The 16,209-nt window shown below is 44.0% G+C and overlaps 1 protein-coding gene across 1 annotated transcript in view; it reads left to right on the top strand.

Annotated features, from left to right (window-relative positions):
* The window catches only part of PPM1H (protein phosphatase, Mg2+/Mn2+ dependent 1H), a 143,208-nt gene that overhangs the window by 103,537 nt on the left and 23,462 nt on the right, over positions 1-16,209 (top strand). The window contains exons 5-6 of the mRNA XM_076332063.1: positions 201-285; positions 7,493-7,611. Of these exons, the coding sequence (XP_076188178.1) occupies positions 201-285; positions 7,493-7,611 (204 nt within the window). The remainder of the gene's footprint in view (positions 1-200; positions 286-7,492; positions 7,612-16,209) is intronic.

The raw sequence follows: 16,209 nt of genomic DNA, 5'->3' as shown, positions 1-16,209 counted from the left end.
AAATATACTTTGTTATCTAGCCTAAAGGATGCAGGGCAGGAATTATTATCCTGTTCTGCTGACAACTTCAGTAGAAAAGAAATGGCTTTATTTTGCTGTGACTCTGAAGAGAGTAAGAGTGTGACTGTAACCTGTGGGTTTTCTGGGTATTTTTTTACAGGTTTTTTTTCTGTACTGATGATGTTTTATTACTATTACAGGGCTATAATAATCCGAAATGGCGAAGTCATTCCAATGTCTTCAGAATTCACTCCAGAGACTGAACGCCAGCGACTTCAGTATCTGGTAAGAGACCTGAGGACCAAATCAGGTGCTGCTGATGACAAGCATTGCCTGGTAATATCTAAGGTTCAGATACATGCTGCTGAGTTACTGTGGCTCAGTGAAGGACCACGTGTCCGCTGAACACCAGTGACTGACCATATGTCTTTTAACCATCAGCAAGCGTGGAGAAAAGCCTGGTGGTGCAAATCCCGATGAAAGGAGTCTTAGCTCTTCTGTGGAGGCCGTTGATTAGCATGGCTGTGCTTGTGTACCTTGTTCAGCTGCAGACCTTCAGCAGCTCATTGGTGTTGAATAATGAGAGCTCAGACATAGAGCTAACAAGCCACAGAGGTATTTCAATCCATCCCAGTGTTTACTGTGTGACGGTATAAAATACCACAGACTGCTCTTTGTGTGCGTGTGAACAATATTGCAGGGTTTTATTCATTTGCTCTAATAGTATGCCAATAGTATCTCAACCAGGGAAAAGATATCCGACTTAGAGGTGATCTCAGTCAGCATTAGTAGCTGCAGGATAGGATGGGTGAAGAAAGACTGTTTTATTTAGTGCAGGAGTACCCATAAAGCTGGGACAGGGTGACTAGCTGAGGAGCTGTGGGATGCTTTATACGCCAAGTTGCATTGGCTGATAAGCTGCCCAAGAAACATAAGTCAAAATGCATGGTGTTATTTTCCATGCACACAGTCCTGTTACTTTTAAGTTTTTCATCGATGGTCAGATCAGTTGGTTGAAGTTGGTTGGCTGTTTGTCAAAACATCGTTCCTAACGTGGCTGAGGGATTTCTTTTGTGCTTCTTCTGGTCTCCTACTTTTTCCTCTTAGAAATTTAAGCTTAAGCCAAGGCAGCCTCACTTTGCCTGACATGAGGTGGATAAGCCAGGGTGGTGGTGTTCCCTCTTCTTAAGGTGTCTCTTATCCTCAGCCTGGCCCAAGCACTGTGGTTTGAAACTAGGCAAAATGCCAGTGGTTGAAAGTGGGGGTGGAAGGTTTTAAAGAAAAATTCTAAATGCTTCCACAGTTGTCACGTTTGATTTTTTTTTTTTTTTTTTTTTAGTCAGGTTCACCAGCTTGAAGCTGAAAATTTCAGAGAAAATACTGCTTTGGGAGTATTCATATTCAGAGAACCAAATGGAAAAGAGGCCTAATAAATATTTACAGTTCAGTTACATTTAAAATAATTTGTTTGCCTTTAAAATAAAAGGTATCTTTGGTATCTAGGGAGTCTGCTACTTCTGTAGGAAATACGAGATAAAGCATTGCCTACAAGGGATTTTTTTCTCCTTTGATGTCCTTTCTGGCTTATATTTGAAAACAGCAGCTGATCTGAAAAGCATTTCTGCTGTTTCCTTTGGAAAATTCCTTTACCTTTGTTTGTTTATTTTAATTCTATATGTAACAAATATGCCAGGGCTATGGGTATCATGTTCAAAGAAAATACATGCAAGACAGAAAGAGCGTGAAACAAAATTAGAGATAATTTCAAACATAACATTCAGTAAGTAACATTTTTACTATAGTGGTTAAAAAAAAAAAAAAGACCCCAAATTTCTTACAAGGTTGGCATAAACATTACACTCCAAAGGTTGCATCTGTCTTGCTGATTAGATCCCAAGTAATTCTCCTTACTCACCTTGGCTGTCCCCAGGTTCTGCTATCAGTCTATTGCACCATCAACATCTCTCTTCTGCTGTTCTTTTTTGAAAGTTAGTTACTTTGGATTTATTTTCTTATATGCAGTTGAAGCTGAGTTTCTTTGTTTCAAACATGTTGCATTGCTCTTCCTGCACAATAGGAAGAAAATCACTTCATCATTTTAGCATTAATATTTTACTTGGCAAATGCAGAGATACTGTTCACTGAGAGGAAGCTACTGCACAGGCAAAGGGACGGTATGGATTTACAGCCTGCAGGCTACTGAGCTTTGGCTCCCTGTGCAGCAGACACTGTTAGCACAGTCAGGGCAAAGGAGCTTTCCTCTGCCTTTAGTGCCTGTTGATTGCTTCAGCCACACAGGATGTTGGTTTAGGTGAACTGGCATCTTCTGGATTCGCGTCCCCTTTTCTGGGCCCTAATTTCCATGTGCAAAGAAATCTGCAGGATAAATCATGCTCACAGGTCATGTGAGCATCTCTATGTGAAGTCCTCCAGCCTAGTCTTAGACAAAACTGTGCTTCAGCTAGTACTGGTTGAGTAACTGAGAGAGGAGGGGAAACAAATTTTTTCCCTGTCCAGCTCCCATTTTAATGCAGGTTTATTGCCATGTATCCAAGAATGGCCTTGGGTATAGGCCCCTGGCATGGCAACTTCAAAAGAACAAGTTGACTACCCAGTCATTATGACTTTTGAGCAGCATGGTCATCCCTTTGTCTCCACCTACACCCCCTTTTTATTGCAGTGGGAGGACAGCATACAGCTGCAGATTTCAGGCAGGTCATATGGCAGAGACAGACTTCTGTGTCAGGGGACTTGTGAGAGTATTGCAGAAGGCAATCAATCTTTCAGTCAGAGAGCACTTCTTAAGATGTAAAGCATGAAAGCCTTGCACCAGTACTCCCTTGATCCTTCGGCTTCTGTAGAGGTTCAGTGCAGCACACTGCTTCCCTTCCACTGGCGGGTGTTCATGAGCCTCCTTTTCTTTTGAATTTTTGTGTCTTTCTTTTCTTTTTAGCACTGTGGCAGGAGAGCTCACTAAGCGCCTACTCCAGGAAAGCTCTGGCTTCCTGTATCAGTGTATCTTGAGGGAGAACAAAATCCAGCATTGCCTGGGAACTGCTCTGGTACATTCAGCAGTTGTGCAGGCAACGACTGCCAGAGGCAATTTTCCTTTCATCTTCTGAGGAGACTATTAATTTCAGTCATGATAGTCTAACTTGCAACAGTAAATGGGTAGATTTTGTTACTTATTCCCTCGGAAAAAGTGTTTAAAATGAATGATGAATGAGTGTATTGCAGATGGGTGTATTTCTATTAGTTATCAAAGTTGCACTTCGAAGATGTCACGTGAGGTCAGTGTGGTGTTCCTGCATACCGTGTCCATGTGTGTAGCCAGGCAGTGCCCCAAAAGTTCACAGCTCAGACCAAAGATGGTGCACTGCTGCTACCAGGGCAGGCTTTACTACTGGTAGAGACTGGGTGGTCATCAGTGGCAGTGAGTCGTGGATGCTCTTTGTGTTTGGCACCATTCAAATAAAGGTTCATGAGCTCAGACAGGCATGGGTTCAAAGACGACCTATTCTTATCTCATTGTTCAGGTGAGGATTAAGTGATAATAACTTATCTGCTGAAGGATGCTTGGGGAGCCCAAGCCTGAAGAGGAACTGAACATAGATCTCCTAAATGTCAGTTCAGTGCTTCAGTTACAAGTTAGATGCATCTTAATTCTCTTACAGTTTGTGGCTCCCTGCATCACCCAGCGCAGGATTGCTTTGGCCGTCTGACACATTGCACAATGCTGTGCTAAGAGAGATGTGTGGTTTTATGGAAAGGGTCCTGGCCTTTCATAAGAGGAGAGACCAATTCAGGGATGGATTTGGCTCCCACTTCCCTCTTTCCTTCTACCACAACCTCCTTTAGTTTTAATCTCTGTTTGGCTTAAACGTGTCCATATGATAATGGCCGAGTAATTTGCAAAACTTCTGGATGCATTGTGCCGTGCATGCTGTTGTGAGCGGTAGTCCCATATAGTAAAATAGCCTATTGGAGAAAATGGCACAATATGATAAGAGGATAAAGTTGTAAGATATAGTTGACGTAGGGGAAAACAGCAATTCTGAAAATAACACAGAATACAGTGAAAGTGCAAATGCTGGTGGTGTCCCAGAGCAGTGCACACTGGAGGAGCTGGAAAAGGCATCAGCAGGCCTTATCGAGGTAAGATAAGATACATACAGTGTTCCCTGCCACCTAATTAACTGACACACTAGTGTGTAAGTCTAGGTTTATCTTAATTTCATATTTGCTTTGCTGATCACCAGGAAACACAGCAGGAAGTAAATGGCCTTTTGAAAGAAACATGACTAATATTTCCTTGAGCAGGCTCCATTTTAAACAACTAATGTTGAATGTAATACATCCAGCCACAAAACACACCATAAAATGGCAGAGTGCCAAAAACACATGGTGCAGACTATGCCAGATTTATGCCAAAAAACTGTAATAGCTTCTGAAAGAAAAATGATGGCAAATATTCCAGTTCCATAACACAGAATAACAATGTTGTCTGAACATACCTCGTAAGGATATAGAGAGTGTTTGATAGTCACTCTTCTTATTAAATTTTAAGTTCTCTGAATGGTGTTTCTGATCTGAGGTCCTTGCAAATCGAGACTAAACAAATGAAAAAATGGAAAATATGGTGTCTCATCACAGATGAAATTCTGGTAGTCAGTTCACTTACCGTTTTTGTTTCTCATTTGATCACTTGAGGGGATTTTGTGGTGTCTGCTTGTACATGTACTTGAAAGATCTGTAGGTTTTCAAAGCATTGCTTTTTATTTATTTTCTGGTTCTGCTGCCCAGCACATTTTGATTGGGGTGGAGAGGGAGAAGAGTCCTGCCTCATAGTAAATGGAGAACAGTTCTCAACAAACCCAACTGGAAGTCGCAGCTGAATTTTATAGTAGAACATTCTTCTCTCTGTAGAATTACCAGTGAAGCATCAAAAATAACTGTTAAAAAGAAAAGGGTAAAAAATATAGAAATTAAAAAAAAAAAAAAAGCCCCAAAAAGTCCCCATTTCTTCACATAAGAATTCAGCTCACAGGCACCAGAAGCTTCCAAATTGCTCTTTTCCCTCTGTTCTACTGACGCCAAAAATATTAGAATCAAGTTAAGATCCCTGGATTGTAAATCAAGCATTGAGGCTTGGCTGCAGAAGAGAAATCTTATTTGAACATTAGCAGTCCACTGGTAACTCTGCCAGCTTTATTAATCTTATTTCACTTGTGACCTCAGACTTTCCATCTGAGTAAATCTTTATGAAATGCAGTCTCTCCCAATCGCGTTACCTTTTCAATAAAGGAAATTCTTGTTTTCAAGGGGAAAAATGCTAAAAGCCTGTAACTTCTTTCTTCTGGACCTGTGATCCAGCCTAACAAGTAATCTCATAATCTAAAGGTTAAATAACTTCATTTTGATGTCAGGTTTGAGATTTTTTTGCTTTAAATGAGGCTTCTTGTTTTGTAGGCAGGCAACAGTAGTCTTTAGCTAGAAGTGGTTTGTAATGATTTAATCAAGATAGGCTGTGCATTTTTAGAAGTGAACTGAATTGCACTTTCAAAGCAGACTTCATTGTTTACAGTATCATAGACTAGAAAGAATTTAAAAAAACGAAAAAAAAGTCCAGCTCTCTGCTGTCAATGTGTAGCAATACATCAAATAAATCATTAGGGATGTTCCATCTTTTTTACGACTGGAATGAAAAGAAAGAAAAATAAAACATTTACATGTACTTTTAAATAAAGAATCCAGAGTTCTGCAAGTATGGAAAGCCTCATCTGGACTAATACTGCTAGACCTCTCAAAAGTCACTAGTGCTTGTCAACCATTTCTGTAATGAGGAACAGTGTTCCAATTAGAGGGTCCTTGAAAACAATATTTGGGTGGGGGAGGGGACCTTGGCTGACTGTAGACTGCAGGAAAAAAATGTAATTCCCTTAACTGTACACGGAGAGAGAATTTGATGGAGCTCCTGTTCCAGGAAGGGATCACAATGTCAAGATCACATTTGCGTGCTTGAAAGCCGCCTCTTGAAAGCAGAATCCAATCTTGTCGGCTACACACAGCAATCTCCCTCAGCCCCATTTCAGCTGAGCTCGAGGTGTTTTCTGGAAGGATGCCTGGCGATGGGAACAGGGACAAGCTGATGGAAGGTTAGCGCTGTGATGTGCTGAGCCTGATCCAACTCCTATTAAATTGAGCGGGAGCAGGCTCGGCCCTTAAATGGAGGAAATATTTTATTGTGAACTATCTGCATGATAGCTGCCAGGTAGATCAATAAGGGCTTCCACTGCTTCCTGCCGCTCACCTTTGATGAGCGCTAGATTTATGACAAACCCACAAACTAAAGCCAGCTCATTTGGTCTGCCCTGACGGCAGCTGCTGCTGGAGATAAGACAGACTTTATTGCCTTAACTGTCTGGATAAGGAAAAAGAGTTATCTGCAGAAAGGTTAAGAAACAACTTTTTTTCAGTTCCCTAGCCAATTTGACTGTGTCTTCAGAAGAGCTCGCTCACAATGTGGCTTTGGGGAGGGAGGGGGAAAGGCTTGTTTATGCAAATATTAAAGAAAAATGAGTGAGGTTTAAGGATTAACCTATCGTGTCGGGTGATCTGTGTATAAATCCAAACCAAAAACCTGTGTGGTGGACAAAGAGCCTCGCAATGCTCTCAAGTACAGTCAGCTCTGAAGCACATGAGCCTCGGGCATGGCTCTAGCAAAGAGGCATCCCAGCATCTGCAGAGCAGCAACACCAGAAGGGACGGCAGCAGTATTTGAACGTTAACACCATCAGAAGCATTAGTTGCGGTTGTGACACAAAACTGCTGCTGCTTTTCTTAGTCTATTCTGTACAAAGGAAGTAGTTTTTAGAAAACAAGAAAATAAAGTGCCCTGCAACTTGTGTTTATTTGCAGTGTCTCATGCCACGGGGTGCAGCACACTGAGCAGGTAAAAGGGAACATTTTTCTCAAGGCAGTGAAAGTTAAAGTGTGGTAGTAATACGAGGTTGTGTGCGTTGTTGGCATAGCTGAATGGGGAGTCAAAAAGCTTGAGCTTCACTCCACACACACCCCTCCAAGTCTCTGCTTGCCCTGTGGCTTTGTCCTTTGAACATTCCCTCCTCTCAGGTCACTGACTTACTAAAGGAGATGTGTTCTGTTTTACGAAGCCCTGTAGACTCCTTCAGGGTGAGTGGATGAGGTGTACTTCAGAGATTGCAAATGTTGAGAAGCAGGGAGAAGTGAAGGATTTTGAGGGCAAGAGGACTGCTCCCTGTAAGACTGTTGCCAGACACCAGGCAGGGTTGGAACTGGTGTATGTGCACATTTGCTGAAACGGAGCTCATCATCTTCCTTGTTTAAAAAGGGGGGAAAAAAAATGTGTGTGGGAAGGGAGCGGGAAGGGATGGTAATGCTGCCTCATTAAAAATAGATGATGTCTTGTTTTATGATGTTCACGTGGTATCTGTGGCTTGGTTTCTGCCCACAGGCTTACATGCAGCCCCACTTGCTGGGAAATGAGTTCACACATTTAGAGTTTCCACGGAGGGTGCAGCGTAAGGAAGTTGGAAAGAGGATGCTCTACCGTGACTTCAACATGACTGGCTGGTAAGAATGTGTCCTTCTCAGCATGGGGTCAGCCTTCTCCCCAACAAATGCCTGCTTTGTATGTATCTGATTAGTGTAAACTGCATCAAACATGGAGGTGTACGCCTGTGTACTAAAGGGAAAGGTATTTCCTTCTTTCAGATGTATTTTTCTTTTGGAAGTTAACATTTTAAATAGGTTGACCTCCCTGCAGAGCCAGGACCTCAGTTCATTTTAACGTGTGAGCACTCAAAGCGGAGAAAACACATAATGGGGAAGAGGTGTCAGGGGATCTTCCTGAAAGCTAAACAACTTTCCTGTCTTGGAAGTAGCTTTTTGTAGAATATGGATCAGTGGGCCGTCATGCCTTTGCATGCCGAGGAGTGCCTGCAGAAGGGGAGAGCTGCCTCCCATACTCTAGTGCAGCTGACCCCTGATTTGGGTAACCCTTGAGGAATTGTTTTAGAGACCGGCCTATCTGAATAAAAGTTGTAGCCAGCCTAAAATGAAAAGGTTTGAATGAACAGCATTGACTTAATGAAGTGAAGACAGGAAGAACAATGAGGGGTTTTTGTCTGTGGCTAAATGTCTTCATTGTTTTGTGTCAGTTCAAGAGGCTCCTTCTCAAGTGACTCCCACTCACTTAGAGAAGCCCTAATCCTTGCTGTTGTGGGCTTTGTGTGTGACCTGGACGGGATGCCATCCAGAGGGACCTGGACAAGCTCGAGAAGTGGGCCTGGGTGAACCTCATGAGGTTTAACAAGGCCAAGTGCAAGGTCCTGCACCTGGGTTGGGGCAACCCCTGGTATCAACACAGGCTGGGGGATGAAAGGATTGAGAGCAGCCCTGCCGAGAAGGACTTGGGGGTACTGGTGGATGAAAAGCTGGACATGAGCCAGCAATGTGCGCTCGCAGCCCAGAAAGCCAATCATATCCTGGGCTGCATCAAAAGAAGTATGGCCAGCAGGTCGAGGGAGGTGATTCTGCCCCTCTACTCTGCTCTGGTGAGACCCCACCTGGAGTACTGTGTCCAGCTCTGGAGCCCTCAGCATAAGAAGGACACAGACCTGTTGGAGCAGGTCCAGAAGAGGGCCACGAAAATGATCAGGGGGATGGAACACCTCTCCTCTGAAGAAAGGCTGAGAGAGTTGGGGTTGTTCAGCCTGGAGAAGAGAAGGCTTCGGGGAGACCTTATTGCAGCCTATCAGTACTTAAAGGGGGCTTATAAAAAAGATGGTGGCAAACTCTTTAGCAGGGCCTGTTGCAACAGGACAAGGAGGAATGGCTTTAACCTAAAGGGGGGTAGATTTAGACTAGATATAAGGAAGAAATGTTCTATACTGAGGGTGGTGAAACACTGGCACAGGTTGCCCAGAGAGGTGGTGGATGCCCCATCCCTGGAAACATTCAAGGTCAGGCTGGACGGGGCTCTGAGCAACCTGATCTAGTTGAAGATGTCCCTGCCCATGGCAGGGGGGTTGGACTAGATGACCTTTAGAGGTCCCTTCCAACCCAAACTATTCTATGATTCTATAAAGGCAAAGGCCCTATATATGCAAATGGTCTTCACTTCCATGCTGTTTGTGTTTTAGCATCCTTAGCAAATGTCCCTTCAGGAAGGGAGAGAATGGAGGGGGGTTAAAAAGCCTGAACTCTTGTAGGTTTGGAGACTTAGATGCTCACACGCAACTGCAACTCCACATGCTTCTGATTTGTCCTATACTTTATAGACCATAAATATAATGATGTTTTAATGGCAGAATAATGATCTAAGTTTAATATTATCTGGAGTGTTTGTGCAGAACATGTTAATCTGGGAATAACCATCATTGTCCATCATCTTGAACAGCTGCTAGCAGAATATGCAGTCTCACCCTGAGAATGATGACTTCACATTTTAAAAAGGCTACAGGCATGAGCAAAAGAATAGGAACAGAATGAGAACATTGGATCAACTGAGGACTTAAACAGCATAATGTTTGGAAGATCATGAGACACTCTCCCATTTTCTGCAAAGGGAGTTTTCTTATTAAACTCCCAGATGTCTCTGAAGGCATCAATAAAGAATGGCTTCATGTAGACTTCCAAAAGCTCTTTTTCAAGACGTGAGATGCTATTGGGGGGGGGGGGGACGACAAAACAAAAAAAAACCCTTCTAATTTGGGGGAGAGTTACAGAAGTTTCATGGGCCAAGAACTTCCTGAGAGGAGGGTAAGAGCAGAATTCTTTCATCATGGTTGGAAGGCGAAGAGGGTTTTTCCAGGTTCATGGGAGTTGTTTTGTGTTTCCCCGGTTGGTTAGTGGTCTGGAAAGGAAATGAGGTTAGAATGGTTGAAGTTGCAGCATTGGCAGGTGACACCACAGCTCTTTTCCTAATAAACAAGAAGGGCCGTGAGGAACTGCAAAGAATTAAGTGATTTACATGAATGGGCACCGCAGTGATCAAATTTGGTGTTGATAAATACCAAGTAAAGCATGAAGAGGGAAAAATAACTATTTGTGCACGCTAGACACTCCAAATGAACTTGAGAGACAAGTCAAAAAGCTCAGTGGAAGTTCTGCTTACTGTGATTTTTCCAGTCAAAATCACCAGCGGAATGTTGGGATGCATACAGTGTTGGAATGGTTAAAAATTAAATGAAGAGATAATTCTGTATATCAGTTTGTACCTCACTTGTGAATCTGTGCATAGCACTTCACCTTATTCAAAATGGTTATTGCATAGCTAATACTGTTTGGCATTAGAAGAAAGATAAATAAGAAGGAACGCAAATTTTAAATGTAGAATAATGAGTAAGGTAGAAGAGCTTGGGTAAATCTAAATGGATGGCAGATTTGATTCAATGTATTGTTTTTCAGTACTGGTGTGTGAACTCTGTTAACTCTAGCATATGGCAGGGGGGAGAAAAGAGTTGATTTTCCTGTTGATTTTTCTGAATTTCCTGAAGTGTAGGACACATGTTGATCCAGTTACAGATTCTAATATGGTCAATGCAAAAATTACCACCAGTTTAGCACAAATATGCCTAGCTGTAAGCAGTTATTCCGGAATAAATACTTCAGACTTGAATTTTCAAGTTACAGTAATTCACCTCAGTGTTGTCCCAGAAAGAGGTGGTCTGTGCCAAGCAGAAGCATGTGGAGACTGTTATGAGGCTACCTCTCCCTGCTGTTCCTTTTGACTTCTGGCTGGAAGTGGAAAATGGGGGCTATGTTTTTGTCCTGAATAAAAAAATCAAAATCTTTTATATGCTCCATATCCCACAGCTAGTGCACCAGTTACCTCTTTCTTTGTTTGCCTCAGGACAATAAAATGCTGAGGGGATTGCTCCATCGCCATACATTTATCTAAATCAGAGCCCTTCTAAATAAGGATCCATTTCTTTTTGCAGGGTGTTTGCCCAAGGGATTCCTGTTTTCCATCAAATTGTGTGCAGTGATCTCCTAAGTGGAGGAGAAGCAATCTGTTTCTATTTATCCAAAAGCCTGAGTCAATTTTAATGGTTGAGATTGTGGACAAGACGTTAGATTTTCAGCTTGGTGGGCCCTCAGAGGCGATGGTTTGAGGTGGCTGGTGTTTCAAGTGGTCGTTTTCCACTTCAAGGGTTTTGCTTCTATTTTCTTCCCTTTCTAATTCCTAGATTTAACTGACGCATCAGGACACAGCGGCTGAGGACATACTTGTTCTGCATTTGTTTCTAAGGACAATATCTATCATGGAGAATAAATTAGCATATATATTCCTTTTCTAGAAAATGTCAGATGGAGCTTTGGCCAGCCAGAGCTTGATACACTAAAATGCTGCCAAACTTTTATCACTTACAATGCAGAAGATCAATTGTCTGAACCTTTTTTTCGTCAGTGACTTCACTGTGTGTTGACATTTGCACGTACATGTAGGGAGGTGCAGGTGATGTTAGGAAGAAACAGTCACTTATACTTAATTACTGACTCCTTTAGTGAGACGGTGTAAAACTCTCTCTGCTCTGATGTTTCCTCAGGAAAATGAACTGGTTTATTTTAAAATTCAGGAAACTTTCTGTGTTTTCTATTAGAAGCTATATGATTTTTTTTTTCCTTCATTTTTACCCTTCTCCTGTGCTCTGGAGCTTTTCAGATTCTCAACAATGGCTTGGCTTGCCCAGCTTGTTTGGATTACAAAAGGTTATTGTCTTTGGGTTTGTCATAATGCATTTGGCCTTTTTTTTTTTGCTTTTTGCTTTTTCTTTCTTTTTTTCTTTTTTCATGTGAAGTTTCCACACTGGCTTTGTCTCAGCAGCCCACAGTGGTAGCAGAGCTGCCAAGTTTCCCCACAGCATTAGGACAACCACTGATCCAGCAATGTGTACCACATCACTAGTCCAGGCTGCCTGTAACTGCTTTGAGACCAGCCTTTCCCTTCTCCCTCCGGCTCTCCCACCCTTTCTCCTTTCTCTGCATTGGCCGTCGGGATGAGAAATCCGCCGTATTAAATGTATCTAAAATAAATCCCACTTAGGTGGGAGCTGACCGTCAGCTGCCCCTCCTGCACTCTTGCCCCACGCGCATTGTGGTTGAGCAACCATTGCAAAACGTGTACTGTAGCTGGCAAGGCATCTTAAGAGCTGTGTCTCCTGCTGAACAAGCCTCTGAGCTGTCTCGAGCCGTAATTTGCTGGCAGACATCTGTGTTGCTGACAGTCTTTCACAGCTGGGTCTCTGGGCTGGGGTTTTCAGGCCCCTGGCTTGCAGAGGTTAAACTTGTATCGGGGAGAGGGTGGTTCTGGTGACTTTGGCAAGTCCTGGCAACAATAGCATCAGGGAAGACTGGCCACGTAAGCAAAGCGCTGCCAGCGCTAAAAAGGGGTGAGGGTAGCCTGAGGTAGAAATATATGGAAGGAAAAAAGCAGGCCTGACGATACCTGCTCCTTTAAAGGACTGCACAGAATTAGTATTCTCTGTCTCCACCTTTTCTTTAGAAGTTAAGACACGGTTGGTCAGGTTTTCTTTACTCGTGGGTAAATCCAGTGTGAACAATTTTGAAGTACTTTGCTCTGACTATATCCTAGATACCTTCCCAAAACCTGGTTTTCTGGCTTACTGTGTCCCTCACTGGCACAGTGGCTCCTTCCAGGGTTCCCCTCGGCCTCCCGTGGGGCCGGAGGAGCCGTACAGCGCTGCACTTAACCAAAGGCATCCAGAAGGCACCACCAACTGGCATCAGCTTTAGCGGTTTCAAAAGTAATTTTTTGCTCCTCCTTGGAACGCAAACAGTGGCCTTTCTGCTGCTCGTGTTGAAGTGGAGTTCTTTAAATGCTTGTTTCCGGATCAGAGGTTTAGCTTTTTGACTTGATTTTAGGGCAGCAAAAGAGCCCTAAGTAACAAGTCCATTTTTTGACCTGATTTGTTGACAGCTTCCTTTGCCCTACAGGAGCGCGCAGAGTTGAGCTGTGTCCTGTCAAAAACGGTCCAAGCTGGTGTAGTACCCACCACGTGTCATGGGCTGAAGCCCAAGGCAGCAGCAAGCGGGGGAATTGGGCACTGCCTCAGCGTGTTGTACGCGCGGTGCCAGCGGAGCCCTTGCCAGCTCCATGTCCATGTGTCTGGTGAGGGGGTGCTGTGGCACACGGTTAGCCACCCGAGGGTCAGCCCGTGCTGGGGAATCGCCCGCCTGCATGATTTATTCCAAAGCAGGGAAGCTGGTGCCCTGGGGCAAGCGCTAAGCAAAACCCATTTTATTCTAGAGTCAATATTGTCCACTGCCTGGAAAGCCGCCAGCCTGCTCTGCGCTCGCCCTTTTCTTTCCAAAAGGGAATGTCTTTCAGCCTCTAAGCATCTGATTATAAAAGCAACTTCACTTTTCAAGCCGTTTTATTTTGTTTGGGATGGATGCCTTTTGCTTTCATTGTGCAGCCCGCCTTGCCGTCTGCGGTTCAGACTCCAGCTCACAAAAACCAGGCTCTCATTAATCACTTATTGGGGATCCAGAATACCCCGGTGAGAGCCAATGTACATGTTTTGCTTGGTAATGTGCGAGCTGATTTGAACAAATATTGCCAATGCAGCCGCTATCTTATTCTTTATTGCTGGGCTCGATGCCCTTTGACAGCGCGTTCAGGTAGCCTGCCCGAGGAGTGCCTGAGCAGATTGAGAAATGCCACAGAAATGCTTTATGGAGCAGGCGCCTGCGCTGCGCCCCCCTTTAATATAAATTGATTTATTGAATCAAGCACAGAAGCCCTGCTACAGAAACCTCGGGCTATATCCTCTGGAGAACCACCTAATAAAACAGCCCCAACTGACACTCCTCATTAGCTTTTCCACCGATCCCAAGGCAGTATTTAAAGTGACAGTGTCTCTCTTTTCGGCCTGAATTTATCTGCTGGCTAATGCCTGTGGGTCTAATTAGCTTAGCATTATTAGTCTTATTCAGATAAGCTGCATTTCCTAACAGCTTGATTCCAACTTGTAAAAAGTAATTGGAAGTCTGCAAACCCTGTGCCATAACCTGCTTGATTGTGCCTTTTAGCCAAATTCATGTAATTTACAAAAAGTCATCCTTTCTCCCCCCCCCCCCTTTTTAATTGAGCTTTTTTGTCTAGTGAAACCTTCTGTGCTTCTTCTGTTGAAATCCTGGCTGTATTGTTGTGTTCAAGACCTCAGCCATATCCTTTGTACAATCGCCAGGGAGAGATCAAATTTTAATTTCATAATTACTTCACAAGAAAGCAGCCTTTTCCCCAGTCATGCCTGGTATTAATTTCCTCCCAGCAACTTACATTTTCATAATTTAATGATTATGGGCCACCTTTGCAGCACTGGGCCTTTCTGGAGAAGGGAGAGATAGGATGTCATTTTTGCAGCAGAAACCATAATCCACAGCCACTTGCCTTGCTTTTTTTTGTCTTTGCTCTCGTCTCTCATTGCGAGGTAGCCAGGAGCGGGATGGGACGTGCCTTTTTGGTGCATGCAGCCGGAGCAGCTTGCTGGGTTGTGCCTAGGTGTCTGGGGCACAACTCTGCGATGATGAATGGCTGTTTGCAATGTGCATGTTATGCATCTTTTCAAGATTTGCAGCCCTCGCTGCAGGAGCAGCGGGAGGTGAGAGCTGACCTGCTGCGTACAGCACATCTCCTGACAGTGACGAATGGCTCTGTTTTCCCCAAGTGCACACATGCCACAGGAGCTGAGCCAGTGTCTTCGGGGCAGGAGAAAGCAGAAACAAGAAAGTAATAGTGCTGCAACAAAAGAGAAAACTTAAGTCTGGGGTAAAGCTCTTCGTAAATGGCCTCTCAGGGCCAAGTGAGCCTGACAAGAATGAGGTTGGTCTGAGTCACGTCCTGCAGGAGCATCTCCTTCTGGAAGCAGCACATCTAAGGCCTGTTCCTGCATGGCTGTGTAACTCTGCTTGGGCTTTGCCTTGGCACAAGATCAGGTGCCGCACATGCAAGGGCGAACAAAAGGCTCCCAGTCTGTAAAGCTCTGTTTTATCAGACAAAAACTAAACTGAAATAAGGTAATCTTCAATCTGAAAACCCAAGCAAAAACAACTCTTCCTCCTGGTAAGGTAAAGTCTCTTCCCCCGCTCCTGCTTTCTCTGGCTTCCCTAGCTGCACAAATTTGACATAACCTCTGCTGGGTCCCTAGGAAATCCTCTTTCTGTTGCCACCCAGGATTGACTTATGGCTCTGCTCCCGGCTGAGAGGAGGCCCCTTGCTCCTCGGAGGAGTTTCCAGCAGTGCTGTGGGATGGTGAGGTCTCTGCTTGCTGTGTCTTACTGCCTCCCCCATCCTACGCTACAGCGATCTTTCCCAGAAGAGTTTGGTCCACGATTCCTCCTTAGCAGCAACCTCTTTTCCTTCCAGAGGATTGCAGCTAGCAAGTGTGGAGCAGGCACTGTGAGGCAAACGTGCAATCTTTCTCCCATTTGCCTCACCACATCCTTTTAACAAGAAGTACAGCAAAATGTGAATTTACAAACGGTTCTTCTGTCCATCACAGTGCATGAAGCCCATAGGGTGTTAACAGCCCACTTCCCCTACCCCTCTATCTCCAGAGTAAATTGCTGACAAACCTTCCTGTTAATCTTTTAAAAGTAGAAGAGATGAAGTAAATTTTTAGAAGTGTTCAAGACAGCAAATTCGCTGGGAAAAAAAAAACTTGGCCTGCTGAGACTGTTGCAGAACATGGATCCACCTGTGCAGCTGCAATGTCTGCACACAGTTTCAGTCGCTCGTGGGTGGTGGAAGCTCAACCAGTCACAAGTAGCAAGTACACTTGCTCTGTCCCTCCCAGACTCCTGAGCACAAAAGCAACAAGGGGAGGGTGCTTATACATACCCTCAGTTAATTTTTTTTTCCTGATTTTCCCCTTTTTTTGGGGCAAGGACTTCTCTAGGTATTTGGCCGCCTTCTCCATGACTTTTTCCTCTACCTCTCTATTTTAATCCTCCAACAGAGGTAAATGGACTAAAAAAAATCAGCCATGCTCCAGGAAATGCCTGAGAGAAGATGCCGGTGCTTGAATCTTTAAAATGGGCTGGCCAAGATGAATGGAGTTTGTTTTGCTTAGGAGAATGTCTTCCACAGGAATATGTGGTGCTGGGGGACACGTCCTCTCCAGACAAAGTCCAGACTCTGTC

This window comes from Aptenodytes patagonicus, chromosome 1, assembly GCF_965638725.1.
Source record: "Aptenodytes patagonicus chromosome 1, bAptPat1.pri.cur, whole genome shotgun sequence".
NCBI lineage: Eukaryota > Metazoa > Chordata > Aves > Sphenisciformes > Spheniscidae > Aptenodytes > Aptenodytes patagonicus.
This window is presented reverse-complemented; position numbering and strand designations above follow the sequence as displayed.